At 37.5% G+C, this 24,940-nt stretch overlaps 2 protein-coding genes across 4 annotated transcripts in view; one reads left to right on the forward strand and one right to left on the reverse strand.

Moving 5' to 3' along the window:
- Nucleotides 1-835: 835 nt before the first annotated feature.
- LOC101534687 (casein kinase I-like) lies at nucleotides 836-12,407 on the forward strand. 3 transcript variants are annotated; one of them, XM_058669975.1, is made up of 3 exons: nucleotides 836-1,817; nucleotides 3,133-3,206; nucleotides 12,389-12,407. In XM_058669975.1, the coding sequence occupies exons 1-2, from the start codon at nucleotides 845-847 to the stop codon at nucleotides 3,159-3,161; spliced, it is 1,002 nt and encodes a 333-aa protein (XP_058525958.1). In that variant the 5' UTR covers nucleotides 836-844; the 3' UTR covers nucleotides 3,162-3,206; nucleotides 12,389-12,407. The 3 variants fall into 3 exon arrangements, with proteins under 3 accessions (XP_058525958.1, XP_058525957.1, XP_012786850.1); XM_058669974.1 differs by lacking the exon at nucleotides 12,389-12,407 and adding an exon at nucleotides 8,187-8,880; XM_012931396.2 differs by lacking the exon at nucleotides 12,389-12,407 and having other exon boundaries at nucleotides 3,133-3,327.
- Nucleotides 12,129-24,940, reverse strand: part of NEIL3 (nei like DNA glycosylase 3) — a 41,672-nt gene continuing 28,860 nt past the window's right edge. The window contains exons 7-10 of the mRNA XM_058669972.1: nucleotides 22,541-22,710; nucleotides 20,769-21,189; nucleotides 14,247-14,421; nucleotides 12,129-12,461 (exon numbers count right to left, since the gene is read on the reverse strand). Of these exons, the coding sequence (XP_058525955.1) occupies nucleotides 12,279-12,461; nucleotides 14,247-14,421; nucleotides 20,769-21,189; nucleotides 22,541-22,710 (949 nt within the window). The 3' untranslated portion in view covers nucleotides 12,129-12,278. The remainder of the gene's footprint in view (nucleotides 12,462-14,246; nucleotides 14,422-20,768; nucleotides 21,190-22,540; nucleotides 22,711-24,940) is intronic.

Raw genomic sequence — 24,940 nt, forward strand, 5'->3', positions numbered from 1 at the left:
TCTGTGTGTGTGAGTGTGTGTGTGTGTTTATGTGTGATTGCTCAGTCTTTGGTAGCCCAAAAATAAAATGAAAATTAATTTTTGTCAGAAAACAAACGTGTAATACATACTTTCATGATATAAAATCTTCATTGTTCGTATTCAGAAACTACTCTCCAAAATTTAGCACCACCAGTGAAAAGACATTTATTTATTTATTGCTCAGCCATTCCTTTCAAATTTAGATAATCTAGATTCCCACAGTGAGAAGGAATCTTTTAGAAAACATATGAGGTACCTTCTAACCTTATCCATCTTGCAGACTGTTGGTCACTGAATGTGTTCAAGGACAACCCTGGCAGGAGATGAGCGTCTCACAGTGTACCCATCTCAGTTTAAAGAATTCTCATTTTTGGAATTTTGCGTTGGCTGGAGCCAGAACACCAAGATGGCAGTGTCGGCAGCATGACAGAGGCCCCTGGGCCGGAGTCGGCCGCCCTGGTGGCAGCTCCATTGCCACCCTGTCTCACAGAGCCCCTCTCTCGGTCACAGGACAAAACTGCCAAAGTGACGCAGCCGCATCCAGCCACAAACCAGCCAGGGGCCCAGCCCAGCAGCCAGGACAACTGCCTCACAATCGGCACGGCAGGGCCCAAAGAACCCTGCGTCTCCGGGGCCCAACCTAGTAACCGCAAGGACTGCCTCACAATCCTCCCAAGTGGGAACAAACCTGACTGAGCCGCCGTGGTCCTGTCTCCGCTGGCAGATTCCGGGCCCCGTGACACAGGGGAAGGCCTCGGGTGTCCGCGTCCAGCCGCCCTGCTCCTCGGTGGCCGAGCCTCGGAGGCCTCCGACGTCTCTCAGAATGGCGGCCGGCAGCGGCTCCAAGGCTGCTGCCGAATTCATTGTCGGTGGGAAATACCAACTGTTACGGAAGATCGGGTCCGGCTCCTTCGGGGACATTTATCTGGCGATGAACATCACCAACGGTGAGGAAGTGGCTGTGAAGCTGGAGTCGCAGAAGGCCAGGCACCCTCAGCTGCTGTACGAGAGCAAACTCTATAAGATTCTCCTAGGTGGCGTGGGCGTCCCCCACATACGGTGGTATGGCCAGGAGAAAGACTACAACGTGTTAGTCATGGATCTTCTAGGACCCAGCCTCGAAGACCTCTTCAATTTCTGTTCAAGAAGGTTCTCAATGAAAACGGTGCTTATGTTGGCTGACCAAATGATTAGTAGGATTGAATATGTGCATTCAAAGAATTTCATACACAGGGACATCAAGCCGGATAACTTTCTCATGGGGATTGGACGTCACTGTAATAAGTTATTCCTTATTGATTTTGGTTTGGCCAAAAAGTACCGAGACAACAGGACCAGGCAACACATCCCATATCGAGAAGATAAAAACCTCACCGGCACGGCCCGATACGCCAGCATCAACGCACATCTTGGCATCGAGCAGAGTCGCCGGGACGACATGGAGTCCATGGGATACGTTTTGATGTACTTGAACAGATCCAGTCTGCCATGGCAAGGACTGAAGGCTGCAACAAAGAAACAAAAATATGAGAAGATTAGTGAAAAGAAGATGTCCACTCCTGTTGAGGTTTTGTGTAAGGGGTTTCCTGCAGAGTTTGCCATGTACTTAAACTACTGTCGTGGGCTGCGTTTTGAGGAGGCCCCGGACTATATGTACCTGAGACAGCTGTTCCGCATTCTTTTCAGGACCCTGAACCATCAATATGATTACATGTTTGACTGGACAATGTTAAAGCAGAAATCGGTACAACAGGCACCTTCCAATGGGCAGGATCAGCTGGCCCAAACCTCCGCAGGCAAGCAAACTGACCAAGCAGAGTAATGTGAAAGGTTTCTGAGCGTGCACTATGGAACAGAAAGCAGCGGGGCGGACCAGCAGAGCAGCGTCTATCCCACCCCACCTCCCTTAGAATTTTAGTTTTATGTTCCCTAGACAGTGGCTGTGGACAACCACTTTCCTTGGTGTAGAGAACTGAATGTCACTATAAACTGGCTCCGGACAACACTGGTAATACTGGACCCAGAGTTGTATCCGCTGTAATTTTGAATAGTTACTGAGGTAGTGTAATATGGTGTCCAGGTTTTGTTTTTTTTGGAGTGGATAAGTTAACTAATTGGTTGTCACAAATTGGTGGAGAAATTGTACATATGCCTATTCTCTTTCCTTCCTTTTTTCTCTTTTTCATTGTTTTTAAGAGCTGTTGTTTTGAACTATACTGCTTTGAAATCTCATTTTGGAAGAATCGCAGTCTTTAGCACAGCTATGATGATTGTAAATTCCCACAACTGTGCCTTCTTAGGGTTTTTCCAACCTTGGAGTTTGCAAATTGCTCACTTAAAACATTTTAAAAATGGATGGCTTCTTGTTTACAAGCCTGCTGATCTGGTAGCAACCAACTTCTAGTGTTTTGAGTATATGAAAGACTGCATTCTTAACTGCTGGAAATAACAGCATCTTAAATGAAGATTTAAGACTTGCATAGTTTAGGATTCTGCCTCAACTCTGTAGTGTTCTTGTGTTAAAAGCAGATCTGTCACAGATACTTTGGTAACATCCTACAACTGAACATGTATGTATGTTGCTTGGATACATGCAATTGCTGTAAGCATCATATGATCTGAGTTTTTTGTTTTTATGCAGAAGTGGGAGCTTTTTGACAAATTCGGTAAAAACTAGTTTCTGTAAAAATGTCAATTTTTGGAATTTTTTGGCTTTTAGATCTATGAATCTCAGGATTATTTTTTTCTAAACATGCGTGGAATAAATATGACTCCTTTACACATCACTCCTTCACATTTCTAAGGACAGTTGTCATATTCAACTTAGCACATGTTCTATATTGAGGGAAAAATAGTACACTTTAAAATTTGAAACAAATCCTTATATAGCATATTAATTAAAATGCAACGATATGTTTACTTTTGGTGTTATAGAAATAATTTGGGAATCATATATAAGGATATGTAAATTAAATTTGAGCTAAAATACAAAAATATGTATAATAAAAATTCATTGAATGGGTTTTCCTACTCGATTTCTGCTTATTATCCTATTTCAGTTTTACAAGAGTATTTGGTCATTGGCAATATCTTTGCTTCCATATTTTCCAGATGCAGAGCTATACCTGTGTAAACCCTGAAAGTATTTGCAGAAGAAAATTTCAAATGGCAAAATGCTGTCAGATGTAAGAATGTGTCCCTACTTTTGTTTCTGATGACAGTCCCACTAAGTTCAAGACATAGCTGATAAACTGTCCTTCCATTTGAAGTCTCCATGTCTGATAAAAAATGGAATAGTTGAGTTTATGCAGCTGTTCAAGCGCTAATTATCTGCAATTATTTCTGATTACTTAATAGGCCATGGTAGGATATGTGTTCGTTGCTATGTGGAGTTTACACATTAGGCTTTAATGTGCTGATATGGTTAATTGTGGTGCTCACTGCTGCCTGCTAATAGAACATTCCTGTAAATGAGACCATATCTCAATGGAATTTACTTGTTTATTTTAAATAAGTAATAACTACAAACAGATTCTAGATCCAGTGTTTACCATTGTAAGAATGTACGTTTTAGTGCTGTATCATTTCTAATGCATTTAAATTATTCAAGTTTGAGAAAACAAGTTATTAAACTAATGAGTCAATAACCAGCTCATATACATAGATATCATATTTTTCTTTACTCTGCTCAGTCTCCTAAATTTTTTGCCATTGTTAACAAAATAAATTATTTCAAATGGTGCCAAACAAGCTAAATGTAATAAAATAATGAGAAAATAAATGCATATTAAAAGCAGACAACAATGTATTAGCATATAAACCAAGATGCCTATACCAGTGACTGGGAGTTACAGATATGTCAGTAGGAAAGGGGACTTGGAATTGGTGTAATGAGACATTACTTTGCTTTTCAGTTGTGCATTTTATGATCATGCTTCGTTCAAAGCATTCACATGTATTTTAAACCTTCAGAGAATTGTTCTTCTGTTGATACTCCATATTTATTATTTTTCTGATTAACAAAAATAGATGGAGAGTGCATGTGTCAATGTTCTATTCTTTTTCATCCTTTTCTTTCTGTTCACAAGATCTTTTCCTTGTCATCATTTTTTCATTGCTTCATCTCTTCTTTAAAATCTTTTCCATTCCTTACAACTATTTTATTAGAGAAACCAAAAGGATTCAAATATGAAACAGGAATGGTACTATTGACTTTCTTTCTGTAATTTCTAAAAATAATAGCTTTCTACCTGTTTTCTGCCATTTCCCCAATAGGCCCTGCTGTGTCTCTTTTAGAGGCATTGGATTGATCCCTCTGTGAATATATTTCAGGGAATGGGACCCTGTGGGACAGTCTGGGCCCATCACTCTGGGTGACACTGCGTGTCCCTAGAAACACTATAAACTCCAAGTTTCCATGAGCTTAAAGCTACAATCTCTACTATGAACCGAGAGGGACAGAATGGGTTTTAAATAATTTTAATTGACAATTATTTATACTCATTGTTCTGATGCATAATTCCTATGTAGACTGTAATTATTTCTGAAGTACTCTGAAGCTTAGGGTTTCTCGGTTATTCACAAATGAAGGACTATAAGTGGTTCCTTCAATTTTCCATTTCAAAATTTTTGACATCTCCTAAGCATAAAACTCCACAGTCTTCTGATTAATACAAAATAATTAAAAAAAAAAGTTTGTGGACGTGGAGCTGGTGAAGTGGTGTAACAGGCAAATTCCCCCTCCTGTGGCTCTGGCATTTCCTAAGAGCTCCACTTCTGATCCAGCTCGCTGTTAATGGTGTGAGAAGACAGCAGAGGAGGGCCCAAGTCCTTGCGCCCCTGCACCCATGTAGGAGACACTGAGGAAGCTGTTGGATTCCAGCTATTCAGGGAGTGAACCAGTGGATGGGCGATCTCTCTCTCTCTCTCTCCCTGCTTCTACAATACTTTCAAGTAAAGATAAATTATTTTTTTAAAGGTAGTGGAAGCATAGAATTCAATGGTAATTTTGTTTTGGTTCAGGATTTGTTGAAATTCACGCACAGATTTTTCATAGTATATATTTTCTTGAACTTTTTGCAGGCCCTTCATGCATTTCTTTTTCAAGTTCCCATTTCCACATACACAACATGACCTTTCTCATGCTTCAAGCATTCATCTTGCTCCTCTTACTTCTCAGTCCCTTCTTAGCTTAGTGAAATGCAAGTTCTTCTTAAAGATTATCATCATTGCTATTTTTTTCTTAAAACCTTTCAAGATAATTATTGTGAATGATGATAGTAATAGTGCAGTTAATAACAAGGATAATGAAATTAACCCAAAACTTCAACTGTCAAGAACTATGTTAAGCTAAGCTCTTTCCCAGGACTATTGTATTTTATTTTCACAATAGCCCTGTGGGAATCCTACCACTACTGTTACCATGCAACAGATGTAGTGAGACTTAGTACACAGTAGCTAAAACTTAATATAATACTGAGTTCAAGATCACATAGTCTAGGGTTAAGGTAGGGGGCAGTGCAGATCTTTGAAACAAGGGCCTGGCTCCATAGCTCAATGTTATTCCTGAGTTTATATGATTAACCACCATGGACACTGTCATCTACAACCCTTTTTCATCTGCTTAAATGGCTCTGTTTGCAACATTAGTTTAGCATATGTCCCAGTGTGCATTGGCTTGCTTATCTGCCGATGTGTTCCTTAAGGCAGAAGAGTGATTTATTTATTTTTATAGCCTCAGAACACATAACTGGTCCATCTTAAGAACTCCATTTATAGTCTTGAAATGGGAATTGATTCTTCCTTTACACATTTATCTCCCTGTATTTTCCTTCACATACTCTGTCATGTAGACAAGCAGGACTATTTGCTATTCCCCGCACACCCTGTGCTGCAGCTCTTTGATATCCCTGCCTTTGCTGCTTCTTGAAATGCCTTGTACATAAGCAGATCTTCACCAAGGTAAAATTCCAATTACTCTCTCCTTCTTGAAGGTCCTGTATCTTATGAGCCAGATGGGATCTTTCCTTGTTCCATCAAGCATTCATTTATAGTTCTGTTGCCCTTTATCATTTTTACCTCACTGATGTATTTGCAAGATCTATTAAAAAACACTCACCACCGAATGTTTCACATAATAGGTGTTTAGCAGATATCAGTGAATCTAGGTTATTCAAACCATCTTAGGTTTCTACAAAGTGAAGATATTGAAGCTTTAAGGACATTTTAAAAATAATTACCTTGATGTGTTATTATTAAATGCAGTATAGATATAAGACAGATACATTTTCTCAATGAATATTTACATTAGAATCTGAATAATTTTGGCTTATCCATTTGTTAAGCAAATTTCTATGGATTCCAAGAAAAGCTTTTTTTTTTTTACCTAAATTACTAGATAATTTTAATAGCTTTAAAAAACTGAATAATTTCTTTTACTATAAACCAGAGCACTGTTTTCAATGGCTTTTCAGTGTATTCATGTTTGAATAGTGTAACATTAGAATGTACATTCACTGGTATTATAATACACTTTTATCTATTACTGAATGCAACAAATACTTGCCAAGCCTCTATGGTGTGCAAGACTTAAAACTTGGTAAGATGTGGTGAAGAATAATGAAGAGTTATAATCCTCTAAATATGTGAACATTAAGGAATGCAGAAAGAGCAAATAGCAGGACATGAATTAGTCTATGCTACAAACTTCAGAGAACACCTAACGTGCCATTAAGATGTCCAAGCAGAAGTTTCATCTTTTGGGAAACTCAGTCCAATGCTTTGCTCTCTCATCTCTCACATGGTTTCTATTGACAGTGGGGAGAGTTGGCTAGGATCAACTTATGTCAGCCTTCTGAATTTTTTTACTGGACTGTGCACATTCTTGTGAAATGCAGTTTTCCTGAAGAATCCCACTAAGTTTAGACAGAAGTTGCTGCCACACTCCACCCTCTGAGCCCTTGCCTTCATTTCTAATCCGGTCCCTCAGCCTCCCTCACCCCCTTGGATGACGACTGGTCAACCTGGCCTGCCTTTAGCAAGAATTCTATTAGGTTACACTAGTCCTAATTTCTCTTTCCCACTTGTATTTCTTCTTAGCAATATTCCATCCACTGATCCCTGCATTGGTCAGCTCTGTGTTATATGCCCTTTGGCTTGTGCTGTTAAAGTTGAGCCCAATTTCTTTTCCTTGTTTCAAGACTCTGTTGCAGTGCAGTGCTTCTAATACAATCTCAATGAGCATGAATGCAGTCTTCCTTACTGTACGTTGGATAAAGGTCATTAAATATTTTTTTCTTTAATAGCAATAATAATTATAGGTATCTTTATAAAAGCACATAAAATGGTGGATTAAAAAGTAAAAAAACATAGAATATAAACAAATTTATGGAAATGTAAATATTATAAATTTAAGTTTTACTTGTTTATTTATTTGAAAAGCAGAGTTGCAGATTGGGGAAGACAGAGACAGAGACAAACAGTGAGAGATCTTCCATCTGTTCCTTCTCTCTCCATATATCCACCACTGGAGGAGCCAAGCAGAACTGAAACAAGAAACCTGGAGCCCAGTCCAGATCTCCCACATCCTAAGAAAGAACTTATTTGAGCCATCATTGGCTGCCTCCCAGATGCATGAACAAGATCTGGATTAAACCATATGTGGGGCTCTTTCCTGGGCACCTCTATATTGGGGATACAGACATCACAGGTGGTGGTTTAACCCAGCATACTACACACTTACTCCTAACATAACTTTTAAGGAAGAAGAAGAATGCATTATAATCTCATATCAGTTTTCATTTGCATATTTTTCCTTTTATTTTGCCTACAGATGATAGCTATTTGTCAGTATTAAGGATGCAATTCTGGGCAAGATTAGTACATTTGGAGTATAGCCTTTAGCACTTTCCAAATTTCAAAATTCAAATCATGGCCTGTGTGACTCAGACACATCTCCTATTTAATCTATATAATGCTTGGTATCCTAAATAGACAATCAGAAATAAGGGGGAAAATGGCCTATTTCATAGGGTACCTAAAAGAATTAAATGAAATAATCTATAGAAAGCACTTAGCAGAGCAGCTGTAACGGTTCAATAAGGACTCACCAATGACCCTCAATTTATCATGTTCTACAATTTTTCTTCTTCATTAAAATACTTTAGATATTGGCTTGAAGCATCAGGAAATATGAAGATAAACTCAAAAGTGGTGAATACTAGCACCACACAGCATCTTCCAAAAATTAAGCCCAAGGACTAACAGATGAACCATCTCAAGTCAGACAGCTGTGTCCTGTTTCTGCAGCAGTGGGATTCACTGTCATTGATGTAGGACACTAACAATTGCATCCTTCTGTCTAATGGCCTAGAAGACACAGGCACAGGGGCTCTTGGCCACACACACCCTACAGATGTGGCCCAGACACACAAGGCAGCTCAGGAAAACATCTCCTGTGGCTGAAGACAAAACCATAAGGACTAATCAAGATCCACAGCAATGCTGGAAAAAGGCAGAAGATCAGAACTGCAATTATATCTAAAGGAGGCTATGCAGGCCCAAACCTGTGCACTAAATATACACCGTGGGACAACGTGCCAACATAGGTGATCTAAACAGGATATAGACCAATAACTAAAACATTCAGGACACATAAAAAATCCACCTGTGATGCGAAAAATTCAAGAAAAGAACTAGAGAGAGGAAAGATGCTCAACCAGTAACAATACTGGGATCAATCACATTAAAATTATCTAGATGATAAGGATCTGAATGTGCTTCAAAATTCACTTACTGATTCTCCTAAGTGGAACAGAAAAATTAAAAATCCAAACATAGAAATACAAGTTACAGAAAAGAATCAAGTGAAAATGATGTAACTGAAGTATACAACAATTGAAACAAACAGGCAAAAGTTTTGGATGGTCTCAGTTGTGAAGCAAAGTTGACAGCAAATAGTTTCAGCAAACTTGAAGACAGATCAATAAAATGTGCTCAATTTGAACAAGAGGCAGAAAAGTAAACTGGGAAAAATTATCAGAACCTCAGGAATCTATGGGAAAATAACAAACTTATAATCTAATATTTGTAACATGGAGTCTCAAAAGGAAAGAAGTAGAAAATGACACTGAAAATGTATCAGAAAAAATCATGGTGGAAAGCTTCCTAAAACTGGAAATAGTCACTATAATTCAGAATTAACTTTTTTACAATTAGAGTGACTGATACCATTTAACAGGAAACATAGAAAACATAAAATCTTACAAGCTTTATGACTACTCTTTCATGATATAATTCTCAAAAAGCCTGTTTCTTATAATTCTTAGTAAAAGCCTGTTTCATTAGTAGTTTATTTTGATGCAAGAATGTTAAGCCCATGCAATTCTCCATAATATTCATTAATCTTAAGCTTTTTTGAAGGCCATTTGTTGTCTATACACTCAAATATTACAAATTTGAAATGTTCTGAATATACCTTTAAACGTTTTACTCTTCTACATTTTAAGTAAACTAATAGAAAGATACTGCATTTACTCCTATATTTGCCACTTTAGATTTATCATTACTTTTCGAAGATTTGGATTTCCATCTGTTATTTCCATTAACATGCACTTCAACAAACAGTTATAATACCTGTTTTAAAACCCTTGCTAGCTAATTCTACTATTTGGGTCATTTTGGATTGGGTCTTCTCTCAGACACTACATAACATTTAATATTTTTGCATAATTAATTTTGCACAGTTCATTCCTCAGATGTCTGCAACAGAATTCAGAACCAAATACAAGCATGTCTTGTAGATGGCAGCAACCCAGCCACTTGTCTCCTAGGGTCTACATGTGCAAAACAACTTCACCTGTTTACTCAAAGGATGCAGTTAAGACTCAGGAATTATAGCAAAGTGAGGTCTTGAGGACTGGTGTGGTAGCCTAGTAGCTAAATTTTTACCTTGCATACATCGGGATCCCATTTGGGTGGAGGGTCATGTCCTGGCTGCTCCACTTCTCATCCCACTCCTTGCTTGTGACCTGGGAAGGCAGGAGAGGACGGCCCAAAGCCTTAGGACGGTACACCCATGCAGGAGACCTGGAAGAAGCTCCGGATACGTGGCTTTGGATCAGCTCAGCTCCAGCCCTGTGGCCACTTGGGGAGTGAACCAGCAGGTGGAAAACCTGTTTCTTTTTCTCTGTAAATTTGGCTTTTCAAAGAAAATCTTTAAAAAAATGAGGCCTTGGAACACTAGCCCACTAGTGCTTCACGGCAAGCTGTTTTCTTCCTTAGTAAGCAGATCCCTGGATTCCTCTGGTTCCCCACTGGCTGAATGCCACAGATCTACAAATTTCCCGGAATTTGCCTCAGCTGTTTTGGACACTAACATCTTGTTTGCCTAAAAAGTTTCAGGTGCACGTAACCTGTTATGTTTGCTCATTGTAAACATCTTTAAAAATGATTCATTTAGATAGATTGAAACTGCAGACCAAACTTTAGTTTTGTTGTTTATCTGTGTTCAGTTTTTCCCATGTATGTGTAGCGCAGGGATAGGTCATTGCTATATGTGGAGTTTTCACTGAACTTGGGCTCCCCTTTGAACAATTTCTTTCTGAGATTTCTCTCTTGTTTCTTACATTGATTGCTGGTACTTAAACTCTCTGCAGGCTCTCTTCTCAGACCAGAAAGACTGGGTTTTCCACTGGAGTTTTTGCCAGGCCATTTGATGCCGATTTTGTTGTCAGAATTGAAGTTGCGAAACGTGGAAAAATTCACTTCATTTCCAGTTAGTTCATTCTTCAAAATGTAACACTCTCTGAAGACTGCCTGTTTATGCTCCAGTACTCTTTGATTTTATTCAGAATCTGGACTTACCTGTGGATAATCGATTTTCTTTTCTTTTGGACAAAAATCATACAGTTACCTGGATTAATTTTGAAGAGGAAAATGATCTAAGAAGAAATTTTAGAATGCATTAAGGTTCTGAAGTGTACTTTAAAAATAATACATGTTTAAAAAAATAAAAATTAGAAAACTACAAATCAATTTCTTTCAAGCATACATGCAACTTCTGCTCTAATTTTCCTTTTCTTTTTTTTATTATTTAGAAGTCTGAGAAAGACATAGAAAGACCTTCCCTCTACAACCCAAACACTTGTAAGGACTAGAGTTGGGCCAGGCCAATGTCAGGTGTCCAGATTTCAATCTGGGCTTCCCATGTGGGTGGCAGGAACTGAAGCACCCTGCCTTTCAAGGTTTGCATTAACAGGAAACTGGAATTGGAATTGGGGTTGGGAACTGCAACTCAGGCACTGTGATACAGTATGCACATGTCCTATGAGTGGTCTTAGTCACTGCACTGAATGCCTATCCCTCAACTTCTGTTCTTAAATGTTTTTAAGGTTCTTAAATATAAAATGCCAATAACCTTCTGTGAAAATATACCTGAAGGTATATATGGGTTTGGCATATCCACAGCACCAAACATGAACTTAGGTTTTTATTGAATGCAATAAAAACTATTTTTCATAATTAAGATGGCTCTTTTTTTTTTTAAGATTTATTATTCGAAATGCTGTTACAGAGAGAGGGAAAGAGACAGAGACCTATTTTCTATCCACTGGTTCACTCTCCAAATGGCCACAAAGGCCAGGGCTGGGACAGCATGAAACCAGGTTCCACGAGCTTCTTCTGGGTCTCCCATGTGTATGTGGGAGCCCAAGCAGTTTGGTAATCCTATGCTGCTCTCCCAGAAGCATTAGATACAAACTGGCACCCATATGGGATACCAGTATCCTTTGTATGTATCAGAAGATGGTGGAGCTTTATACTGAGATGTCACTATGCCTCAACAGGAGCCCTGAGACCTCATTTCTTAAATTTGCTTTTAAAAAAAAAAAACAAACTAATATTATACATATACATACACACTTTTTCAAGAGTACCTGGGAAAATTATTCACTACAGACACAGTATCTTATTACAGTGTGCTACACAGTCATGTTCAAGAATAAATCAGTCCAAAGAAGTTTTATCAAAAGCATGCTAAAAATATTGTCATGAAGATGATTAAATATATACTTTATATTCAATATACTTTATATCTGATAAAACAAATATTTATTAAGGTTAAACATTTAAAAAAGCTTTAAGCATTGTAATAACTTTAAGTATACCGTAGGTATTCTATATTTTTCAATTAAACAAAGAGGACTAAACATTTTACACAGTTTGAAGAGATCAAATGCCAGATAGAGAAGGAGAAAATATTAGCACCCTGGGATCATATTTATTCCTGGCCCATTTTCTGCCCACTGGAAAAAATTGCACTGTTTTTCCTTCCCCAGAGGACACACAAAGAAATTCTTCCCATTATTAGGTCCGATCTTCAACACTGTTCTCATGATGGTGCGCTTGCCATGGTTGCAGAGCGGGAAGGACAAATCAGCCCACTGCGGGGAGAAAAAGATAAGACGGTAAAAACATGGGCAGTGATGGTCATGTCTGGACTAAACTTGGGCTCACCTGATTATAAAGTACCGTATTGTTTTCACCGCTGTTAGGATTCATTTGACATTGTAAAACAGAATTCATTAGTTGTTGCCTTTAAAAATGCTTATATCCTATAAGAAGGATCTCTCAAATTTGTTGGAAACCTATAGCCAACTGCCGTATTTCTGAGCTTTCGCCTATTTAAATAATATTTACAGTTCTTTCAGCTTATGAATAATTGAAAACTACCAGAATGTGGCTGATAGTAGTGTCCCTGCTATATCCATCTGTTTTAGTTAACACTGTGAGATCAAAGGTTTGTCATGATTCTAATACTAAACTTGCTGGCTGTGGTAGGGAATGTCTTGCCCATGGGCCATAGAAGGCTGCCAAATCAATCATTTGTTCTGGCCCTGACAAGGCAACTGCAATTCAATAAATCTACAGCAGGCTAATTTTTAAGTTGATAATTCTATGGCCCATGAATGATGTTATGAATATCCAAATAGCCCATGTCTGAAATAAGGTTCCCCACTCCTGCAAAGGAAAGAATGAATCCATGGGGACTTGCCTGGAACTAAATTGGGCAAATTTCATTGTGCTACTCACATTAGCTATGGCCTCAGGAGAGGTATGAGGGAGGCTATTATCTTACTTTCCACATGACATCTACTAAAGCTTCTAGAGAAGGAAATCTGCAAATGCAGCAGAGTAGCTACTTCTGGTCTAAAAAATCACTATCAAATTTTCTCTGGGAAATTTCTTAAGAAGGTATCACAATGGAGACATTTTGTTCTCTCAAAAGCCCAAGCAGACTGTTCTGTTGTTGCAGCACTAAAACTTGGAAAAGCATGCATCTAGATACACAGACTGGTGACACGGTCGCTTTGAGGACTATAGAAAGATCAACTTATATGATCCCATCTAACAGAAAAGGAGTCAAACTTGTGCAGAGTTCGTTCTGGTTACTGTATGTGAGGAGTGTAAATTATTTTTCCTGTGGACCAGTGCATAAACCCAAGATTTGATGTAACACTGAGTTTAGGACAAACAAATTTCTAATGTGGATTTTGAGCTACATAAGTCTTATAGTCTTTGTTAGTTAATACCCCTCTGCCTTTATAAACCAACTGCAACACTTCGATGTCTGTGATTACAAATAAAATATGGCCTAATAATTGATTACTTATTATTTTGTTGACTGTTTTCGGTTGAACTTCGAATTTAAGTTATTCAAGTTTCACACTTTAAACTGAATGCTAATGTGGCTATTTAGCCATATTCAAAAATTTAGGGCTAAAGCAATTTAAAATGTTGAACAAAAGTTTTAAAAAGGCACTTTTTAAAAATTTTAATGATGAAAAAGTAGGTGCAACATTTGGGACAGTAGTTAGGATTTTGCATGGAATGCTTGCATCCTGTAGCACAGCACCTGAGTTAAAGATCTGTCTTCGCTTCCAATTCCAGCTTTCAGTTAGTGAACAGCCTGGGAGGCAGCAGGCGGAGCCTCATTATTCACATTGGAGACCCAGATTGAATTCCAGGACCCTGGCTCCATCTAGCCTGGCTCTAACTATTGCCAGCATTTGAAAAGTGAGCCAACAATAGAAGATTCTCTCCCTCTCTCTTTGTGTTTGAGTGTATGTGTGTGTGTGCAATGTTCTTCTTCTCAAACACATTGACAAATGCATGATTTAAAACAATTAAATTACACTATAGTAGGCTTTATAAATCGTAACACGTACTTCAAAAAAGTCACACTGTGCTTCTCTAGGTAGAGGACAAGCATAAAACCGCCTTCCCTTGTTTTCACCGTCCTTTCTCACAATTCTGAGAACGCAGAGGCGGTTGTGTTTACTGCATCGAGGACTGCTGGCATTTAACATGCAAGGACCATCTGTCGTATTAATTTGAAGATCACTGTAATGACAGGTTACAAAATAACTGTAGCATAATAGTGTTAACGGCATCACTCACACCACCTCACCCCCACACATTAGAATTCCACTTGTATAAAGAAATTGTATCAAAAAGTGAGAACAACAGGATCTATTTCAGGTAATTACACACACATGGCTACTTTTTAAAATTCTTTGCTGTCCTGGGCAATTCTAATTTTTTTCAATGCTATCTATGTATCCAAGCACATAATTAAAATTTTCTAAAGAACAAAAGCAACTGAATCATACATCCAATTCATCAAATTTTCCTCATTTTCATGTCTAATGTTTTGATTCATTTCTTATTCAATATTACTTTGTCCACTTCTGTTTCCTATAAAATATTCTCAAGTTCAGAAACCCGGTTGTCATTCTCCTCCTCCTTACTCTGAACAATTAGCCACAACCTTATTATTTTCTCCAACAGTGATCACTGAGCTCTCTCCAGTGTCTACTGGCAGTGTCTATGTTTTTCTCAGATCAAGGCTACCAAATAGTTGCAGTGAAACTGTAAAAAAAAAAAATCAGGTTTCCTGGATGAGTAGAAGCATGCATTCCCTAAATCTAGTAGGGACATTATATTCTCCCCTGTAATTAGAGTCAAGAGCATTGAGAGGTTAACTCTGAAAACAGCATAGAAATCTCAGAAGCTGGCCTTGTACTGTAGCTGCGTAAGCTGAATTTTTTCTTACAAAGAAGTTTCATTATTATTTTTAATTTTCTATATTTTGCATATTTTAATAATGCCTTTCTAAGAGTTAGAATTTTAATAAGCCATCTGAAGCGAAAAAGTGTTCACGTTAATTAAAACCAGAAGTCTCTCCCCTTTAAAATTTTAAATGAAAAAACAGTTCATTTCTCACGGGGGGAGCATTTCTAAAGAATAAAATATCTTTAATTAAAAAAAACTTAAAACCAAAGATATTGTTCATTTCTCTGCTTTGTGCACTGCTTTTCCCACACACTTGTTTCTATAATGATGCCTCCAGGCATCATATCTAATTGAAATGTGCAGAGAATGTGATTTTTTATTTGTGACTAAACTGGCTTAAACTCGTTTATAAAACAGATGCTTAAATATACTGCCTTGAAATCATTTGCGTGGCCTCAAATATTCTGAGTGCAGGTTTTGAAGCTTTTCATATAGCAGCCATTTATAAACTGAAGGCAGCTGTAGGCATGGCTAATGAAATCAGCATAATTGAACATTTCTCTAGCAACTTTTTCTTGGTACCTCTTTCAGGGTAGGGCTGGTGGCTTGTCTTTTAGAACTGTGGGTAATACCAAATCAGAAAGAAGGAAGAGAGGCACTGTACTTTTCCACAACCTTCCATTTCACCAGTCCAGAGCAAAGGGGGCAACATTAAAACTTTAACTTCTAGGAAAGCTGACTATCTGGATAAGATCAACAGATTTCAAAATGGAAGCAACTCATAATGTTGTTTAAAAAATTGAGACAGAAAAAAATAAAGAATAGAAATTAATGAAATACTTTCCTAATTGAAACTCTGCACACAGAAAAACTTAGTTTTATGGATTATTTAAAAGGTTTCTGTTTTGGATAACAATCACTTAAAAGTTGTCTAATCCACTTGCTTCAACCTGGAGGTTTCCAGGTTCCACATTATCCAAGAGAGGCTAAAAAATGTTCACAAGGTAACGCTTTTCAGGGAAGAGGCGCAAAAGTAGAGGGTAGGACCAAGGAGAAAGGGAACAAACCTAACGTCTACCTTTTGATTGATTTCTGTCTTCCATTTGGTTTCTTCCTTGGTGTAAAGAAATAAATGTTCACAAGAGATCTTAGTCCACTGACTGGGAGCATTAACATCACCTGAGAGCTCATTAAAAATACAGGATTATCTGCCCCCCGCTCCAGATCACCTACAGAATTAGAGTCTGTGTTTAATAAGATCCCCAGGTGACTCATATGCACATTAAGTTGGGAAACACTGAGTGAAGTAACCAAGCTACTGATGCCACCTGCGATCACATCAGCTCTAAATATGCACAGCCTAATCTTCATTTTATGATAGGAAACATTTTCCAGGAAAATTAAATGTTCTGATTAAATGAGAACATTTTGACTTCTCTTTGTGTCAATAATTACTTAAAAACTTACGTACTGCATAACCTTTCATTGGGTAAGTTTGATAGAATATCTTCACTTTTTGATGATTAGAATCATCAATGAGTATATAAATACTGCGTTATAAATGAGCTATCATAGACCAGGGCTTGGTAAAAGATTATGGATTGGCAAACATTTCTAACACACATTTCTATGCATGGTTCTATTGCTTTCTGTTGCAACTACTTCATTCTGTTATTTGCAGTCATCAGTATAATTAAATGGCTACAAATTTTTATTTGAACAGTTGGTAGACTGGATTTGATCTTTCTGGCTGAAGTTTGCTGAAAGACAGGTCATTAGAAATAGAAATAGTGCTTAAGCCATGAAACATTCTCGACAGACAGTTATCAATTAAAAATGAAATCGAATAGAGATCAGATAAATACTACCATGAAGACACACAAACTATTGCCAATCAGAGATTTGCAATTTTAAAGTGAATATTTTTTTTTCAATGGTGAATTCCTCACTGTTTAATTTACTTTGCAGATAGGGGGAAATGTTATAAAAATGTTGCCTGAAAAACATTTTTTTAATTAGTAAGTCTATATGAATGTTTATGCTGTCATCTAGGATTATTCAAAGATTAAAACAAACCAAAGCGGGTAAGCTACTGCCTGTGATACCGGCATTCCATCTCAGAGTCCTAGCTGCTCTGCTTTTAACCCATCGCCCGCACATGTGCCGGGAAAAACAGCAGAAGATGGCCCTAAGTACCTGGGACCCTGTTACCCATGTAGGCAACCAGAAGGGTATTCCAAGCTTCAGGCTTCCATCTGACCCAGACCCACAGCAGCAGAGTGAATCAGCAGATTAAAGATCTCTGTCTTTCCCTTTCTCTATCACTCTGCCTGTTGAAACAAATCTTCAAAAAATAGAGCACAAGTTAAATGACCCACAAAGTTCTGAAATCCTTAGGGACTGAAAACTCTAAGAGGCAGCACAGAAACAAGAAAGTATAAGTAGTTGCAGTGGTGATTATATGATACTGTCAGTACCCCTGATGGGAGAAGAGAAGAGAAAATGTTGAAGATTTATCTAATGTCATTTCAGTCATCTAGGTGAGGCTTTACATCAAGTCAGGAAAAGTTTCAATGCAGAACACATGCTTTCTTTGAAAGTGCATTAATATACACTCAATAACCAGATTAAAAACTTAATTAACAATTATTCTGGACTAGATGAAAATTGGTTCAATCATCTAATTTACAATCCAGGAGCTGGACGATAGTCAGGATTATCTTTACAGATAAGTTTGGAAATATGTCCTATTTTCATAGCACGCATCTTACGGTGATGGGATCAGTCATTAAGAGAACAACAGTCTAATTAGTTACCCTATAGCAATTAAAGAAAAATAAAGTGCCTATAAATTCTGAGTGGACCACCTGCTCTCTTAGTATTGTTGTGAGCTTCTACTAGGCATCTTGTCCACAAGATGAACACAGTAGCTGCCAGACAAGAAGAAAAATGAAATAAATGACAGTAATTTGCAATTTATTCCTTGTAAAGTAGCTGGGTACAGAAGGGCTGCTGGGTGAATTTATTTCATCAGTTGACATTTATTCTGCTAGTTGATACTGATTGATTGTGCAGTCTCAGTCCTGGTGGTCTTATATTTAATACACACATATGCTGCAGCCTCTCCATGTTATATTGTGCACTGTGAGTAATCATATGATCCCACTTCTAATGGCTTAGGAAAAAAATCACTTAAATTTAAGGTTACATTCATTTTTTAAAACTCTAATTTATTAGTTAAATTGTCTGAGATTTTCTATAAACCACTAAGGAGATAAAAATATGCCAAGATTTGTGGTTATGCAACAAGGTGGAGGAATCCACCATGGTGGGAGGGTTTGGGGAGGGGTGGGGAGAACCCAAGTACCTATGAAACTGTGTCACATAATACAATGCAATTAATGAATTAAAAATAATAAAAAATATGCCAAGATATGTCATCCTAGGCACAATGAATGGCACAATATTTTTAAATGATCACTTTTACTTCTTCCCATTTGAGCCACAGAACAAAAAAGCCTATTCAAAATGATTTTATCTGAAGAGCAAGATAGCCTCTTAACTCAAAGCACCCTTAACCAACTCTTTTATGAACTGTTATCATGAGGCACTGATAGGATTTAAGTGAAATGTTGGTATATTGCTCGATTCAGTTCCAAGTCCAAACTCCACAGCTTAACTCAAATTGTATCAGGCACAGGAGTTACACTTTGATATCCTTAAATGATTTTGGACAAAATGTTCTGAAAAGTCAATCAAGGATAAATCATCAAGTTTAACTGATGATGACTTCATGTGGACAAAAAACTCATGATAATGCCTGGTGCTATAGCCTAGTGGCTAAACCCTTTCCTCACATGTGCCAGGATCCCAGATGGGTGCTGGCTCATACCCCAACTGCTTCCCATCCAGCTCTCTGCTTGCGGCCTGAGAAGCAGCAGGGGAAGACCCAAAGTGTTGGGGCCCTGTACCCCTGTGGAGCTCAGGAAGAAGCTCCCAGCTTCAGACTGGTTCAGCTCTGGCCATTGTGGCCACTTGAGGAGTAAACCACTAGATGGAAGATCTGTCTTTCTACCTCTCCTTCTTTGTGTAAATCCGACTTTTCAGTAAAAAGAAATCATTGGGGAAAAAAACCCTCATGATAAATGCATCTATTGAGCAAAAACTATGTCAATTGTTATGAAACCAGTTGTAAGGCTTTCCTAGGAGTGAACGTGACCTAGGAGCGAACACTAAGTGATCTTTCTTCCCACTGCTCAGAGGTGCAATTCTCCCATGAACAATAACATACTATTGAGAGAAAAAGTTGGTAATCAGTATTCAGTCTGCAACTGCTTTAGATTTGACCCAAAGAGATTTTTCTCTATTTCCCAATGGCAAGTAAAAAAAAATATATATGTCAGAAAAAGGCCCTTCATTCTTCACTTCATTTAAAAATGCTACGTATATGACATCTGCTGTTCAATTTTATTTATGAGCAGAATTTTATTTGTGAGTTACAGAAACAGAGAGAGAGAGAGAGATTTGGTATGCATATCACCCCTCAAATGCTCTCAATAATCTGGTCTGAGCCAGGCAAAAGGCTGAGTCTGGGAGCTGGTAACTCAGTTTGGCCTTCCCACATGGGTGGCAGTGACTCAAGGGCAGTGACCCCTGAGCTGTTACTGTTGCTTCAAGAGAATACAGTGGTAGGAAGCTGGAACTGGAAGTGGGGTTAGGACTACAACCCAAGAACTCCAACTTGGGATATGAGCTGGGATGTGGTCATCTCATTTGGCACCTTAACTACTGTGCCAGACATCTGTGTCATGCCCACTGTTTAGAGGAAAAAAAGCAGCTGAAAAAACAGAATGTATGGGGAAAGGTTTCTCTTTGATGGAAGCATAAAGTCAGGGAGTGGCAGGAAGCCCAGACGAAGGAATGAAACAAAGTGGGAAAAGTAAACAGAGTAAAATAATTGATTCAGGAGCTTCTGAACTTACAAATGAAAAAGGGATGATAGTATTTATGTCAATTTCTGTAAGGTAACAGCAATTAGGATCTTTTTTTTAGACATGAGGCTACTTGTCTCAAAATATATCTTGTTATGTAGTATTCATTAGCTGTAATTATAACTTACATATTTCATATAAGAAAGGAATAATGTTGCTTTTGGAATTTTTGGTTGAAATAAAGAACATTATCTCACAGTTTTGTTTGAGATATAGTTATGTTCTTTAATAGAAATGTCACTAAAGTTATATCAGAGACCTATCTTTAAAATACAAGATACTTACTAAATTTTTATCAAAAAATTTCCTTTTTAAAAGACTTAAATTCATTGGAAGCAAATATTAAAAAAAAGAACCTGCTAAAACTGGTGATTGATAAACTCAAATGACTATGAGTAATTGAAATACATTCCCTTATTATTTCCAGTATGCTTCAAGTATTCTGTATAACTGCATGCTATTACGGTTAGAAAAAAATAGCATACATGTATAAAAACCTATTTTTTTCTTAATTCATTCTTTAACACCATAATCTAGAGAAAGGAGTAAATCGCTTTAACAGTTTTCCACTATTTGATTTATGTCTACAGAATCGATTTGACTTTCTTACGAGTGGACAGGTTCTTTTAATCCTCTTAAAACTTAATGTAAATACCGTAAAGACCAAGGTTAAAATCATCATACCTGCTGGAAAATCCAGGGTTGCAACTTTGAAGGTCTCGTGATACGTAGTGGGTTGTTTTCAATTTTTTATGTGCAGAACTGAATAATTTAGACTGAGAGAAGACCACTGGTGCTATGTTCACTTTGTCAGATGGTTGAGTTATATAGTTTGTTCTCTCCTTGGAGGGGTGTCGTGCCTCACTAAAAGAAACGTTAGTAGAAAGCATGTTTTGAAATTCCCCATGCAGTATCTGATTTGGGCTTTTTGTTCTTTCAAAAGTATTGGATTTACTGGTAAGATCAGTCAAGACAAGGGTTGTAGCTCCAAATGCAGTTTTCCTGTTGATCTTGATTTCTGAATGTGACTTTCCAAAGCTATTACAAGGATACTTCACTAAACTGTTAAAGGCAGTAGAGTTTTCTTCATTCCTGAACAGTGAATCTGAAAAAATAGATAAATTATTCCAAAATACTTTTATAAAGCAATTAGATATTTGAGATGTCTTATTGGATTAAAGGTTAATTCATTTTATTATAGTTTAATATTACATAGCTTAAATAATACAATGTTAGCTTGGGTAAGTCATCATTAATCAAACTTTGGTCGGGAAATGCAGTATTACTTCTAATACAAAATATTAACAACTTATAGGCCCTCAAGATGGCATTAACAAAGATCTATATTTGTTTTTATGTTTAAGCATTTGAAAGTTTTTTTCTTGTTTTGTTAATAGCAGATCTTTCCTACAGTGTAAGACTTATTAAAACAAAGATGATTTCAAAGTCACTACTAAATATGTGGGTTTCTGTAAAGTATCCTGGGATTGTGGAATCTATAATATTTTGCAAACTGTAACTAAGATGGATGCTTTTCACTTTCAGAAAAATTCACAAGAAAATAGTTAATTAAGACATGTAAAGGCATTTCAGAATGCTGTAAGCAATAAATGTGGAAACTGAAGACCGGGTTTCCAAGGGCTCTCTTTCTCTCTGAAAATGATCTAGAAGGAGGAGAAATAGAAATAGGAGATCCAGTCCTTTCTGCTCTTAGCAAAGCTGTGCAAGGGGTGATGCCTGCCTTTCTGGCCCAGGGAACAAAACGCAAAATGACAGCTAACACAAAGTTGGGGTCCATAAGTCAAGAATGAATTTTCTCATCTCTAATTGAAGAAAGAAATAACACTCCAAGACTACAATAGAAGCAGCATCAATGAGATGGTTCTTAATCACAGGTTTGCTCTGAGGTTTTACATTCTCTGAACGCATGAAATTGTAAGCTATAGAGAGTTATTTTGAAGGATTTCAATGAAATCAGTACAATTGTCTGTGTAAAGATTTTAATAACAAGGAGTAGGAAGGATAAAGAAGAGAAAAAAATCAGCATTTTCTATTCCACCTGCAAAGATATTCTTACAGAAATCCTCCCTTTCAATTTATGAAACACTTGGACTGAATAACAAACTCAAAAGTTGCTGAAATCTGCATAAAACAAAGCTTTATTGAATAATTCATTAGAAACAGTAGAGAACAGATGTGATCATCTCAGTTTTTTGAGATACAAAGGCACATACTGTTTTAACACAAGCATGTTTTGCCTCCCTGTTAAAAAAAAATACATCGAACAAAATATTAGCATGATTTACAGGCAAAAGCAGACAATTCCTATAAACCTTTTAAGAGAGACAACATTTTACCGAGTTACAGAACAGAGGATGGAGCAAGATATATTCCTGACTTTATATAATTAAATTTCTTTGAAATGTAACAAACTGTAAATCAAAATTCTGACTTACCAACAGGCCTCGAGGTCAAGCAAGCATCACATGCTTTAGAAGAGGGCATATTTATCAGTGTGCAGGCAGCACAGGCCCATTGTTCTTCAGATTTCCGAGCTACAGAGTCTGTAAGATCATCCTGTCTGCTAGATGTCCAACCAGTGAGAGTATTTCTAGTTGGCAATTCACTATAAAATGGTTTTTAAAATTAATCATTAACATTGCTATGATTGCCTTGCTCTAATACAATGAATATTTATCTATTTGAAAGGCACAGAGACCAAGAGATACCCAGACAGCAGAAAAAAAGTTCAGCGAGATCTCCCATCTGTTGGTTTATTCCCCAAATGTCCAGATTAGTAGGGGTGAGCCAAATTGAAGCTAAGAACTCAATCTGGTTTTCCTATGTGGGTAGCAGAGACTCCATTGCATAAGCCATCCCTGTGGACAGGGTGCATTTTTACTAAGCTAGATTCAATAGTGGAGGTAGGACTTGATTCTAAGCATTCTGCTCATACCTTTGACTATTTTAGAAAATACAACAGATCCATCAATAACCCAACGCTATCTATTTGTTATTCCTTACAAGTTACAATCATATTAAAAACAAAACATTTTAACTTGGGACATGTTGATTACTGTTAGTCCTAAATAAAGTATTTTTTATTTGGTGTTATAATGGAGTGCATATATATTCAAACAAGCCAAAAAAAGAACTGGCATAATCACAAGGAAGTGTTCCTAAATAAAGTTTTAAGGAAGTCTTTTTCTTTAAAGTAAAACTAAAATGTTTACTCCATGAAATCAGGAAAAACAAGTTAGGCTTAGAGTGCTGAAAAGACATTGAGAAAAGGTTTATGTAATTTCATGTACACTGATAACTCTAGAAATTCTAAAATGTCTTTACAGTATCCATCATACATATAGAACCATAACAATCAGTTGATCTTTAATAACGAAAAAGGTATCTACCATTGCATTATTCCCTTTCATATAAAACTCTTCTATGTCCAATAGCTAATAGTCACTGCATATTTAATTATGAAATTTATAAGCAAACAAAATCTACACTGAATTTTAGCTACACATGTAAACCATAGTTATTTTACTGAACTGCATTGATCATTGAACACAAGCTGCCTCTGTGTTTGACACAGTCCTTCTGCCTCACACACAGCTGTGGGTCTGCAGAGCATATCATGTTACACAACCACAGCAGTCATGGATTCCTTCCACGATTCCAAACTGCAAAAACTCCTCCACCTAAAAGCAAAAGGTCTTGTTTATTAGAACATGAGTTCTTCGACTTTCAAAAGTGATCTTTTGTCTTTTGTAACATTTTGCAGTTCATCACAGCAGTTGTGGGAGATCACTGCGAATAAAAATTAGGAACTTCCATTTTGCAAGAATACTAGTTTTTCTTCAGTAAATGGTATCAGCATATACTCCACTCATCAGGCCAAAATCCTTGAAGTCATCTTTAACATTCTTCCTCCTCTCACTTCCAATATCTAGTCCACTAGAAAATCTTAGACTATTGCAGAGGCAAGTTTATCATGAAGCTAATGATACTTAGCCTTTTATGAAGGCTATGATGTGTGTCCAATGGGCCAGGGTAGGGGGCACGGAGAAGGGACCCAACAATTCAAGCCATGTTCTGGAGGATGAGAATACTGCAATACAGTCCAAGATTCTATGCAAGGTCTGTATGTGGCCAGCACCTCTTCACAGCTGCTCAGCACCCAGCTAGAGGGTGGCCTTGATCACTTCGAGTAAAAGAGAGGGAACAAGAGATGATGTTCCATTCTTGCTCTGGACTCATTAGAACTCTGGCTGCAAAGTCGGAAAATTCAAAAAGCACCCCATCCCTAACCAAAAACTGCTTGGGAGAGGTACAGAATCTAAACCAAATGAAGATGAAAGGGCTGGGCTTCTCACAGACCATCAGGCCAGTAGCAGCAGCATCACGTGGGAACTTGTGAGAAATGGAGATTTTCAGACCTATTCCCACACCTACTGAGTCAGTAACTTTTAGATTAAGCTTAAGTTATCCTAAATTCCTTTTAATAGCTCCATTCTCCTAAAAAATCGGTGCCGATTGAACCTGCCTTAAGAATTGTTTTGCAAACAGCACTCACCTCTCATTAACTTGTGACCAACTGCCAGCACATTTCGGAACTAGATGCCTTGTAAGAGAGCATGCCTCTTAAAAGAACAAAATACACCCCCGTGGTACAGGTAGTTTCCCCTGCACACTTTTACTTTCTCTTCCAGGAAATCCTTCTCCCAGCTCTTGACCCATTTTCCTCCACACTAAATTCACTTTTCAGAGAAAGTATTTCCCTGTCTTTCCCTGGTGGAGTTAAGGGTTCACCCCTTTATACCTCATTCCCATTAATAAATTGTACCAACATACCA

The sequence above is a fragment of the Ochotona princeps genome, chromosome 11, assembly GCF_030435755.1.
Source record: "Ochotona princeps isolate mOchPri1 chromosome 11, mOchPri1.hap1, whole genome shotgun sequence".
NCBI classification, from domain to species: domain Eukaryota; kingdom Metazoa; phylum Chordata; class Mammalia; order Lagomorpha; family Ochotonidae; genus Ochotona; species Ochotona princeps.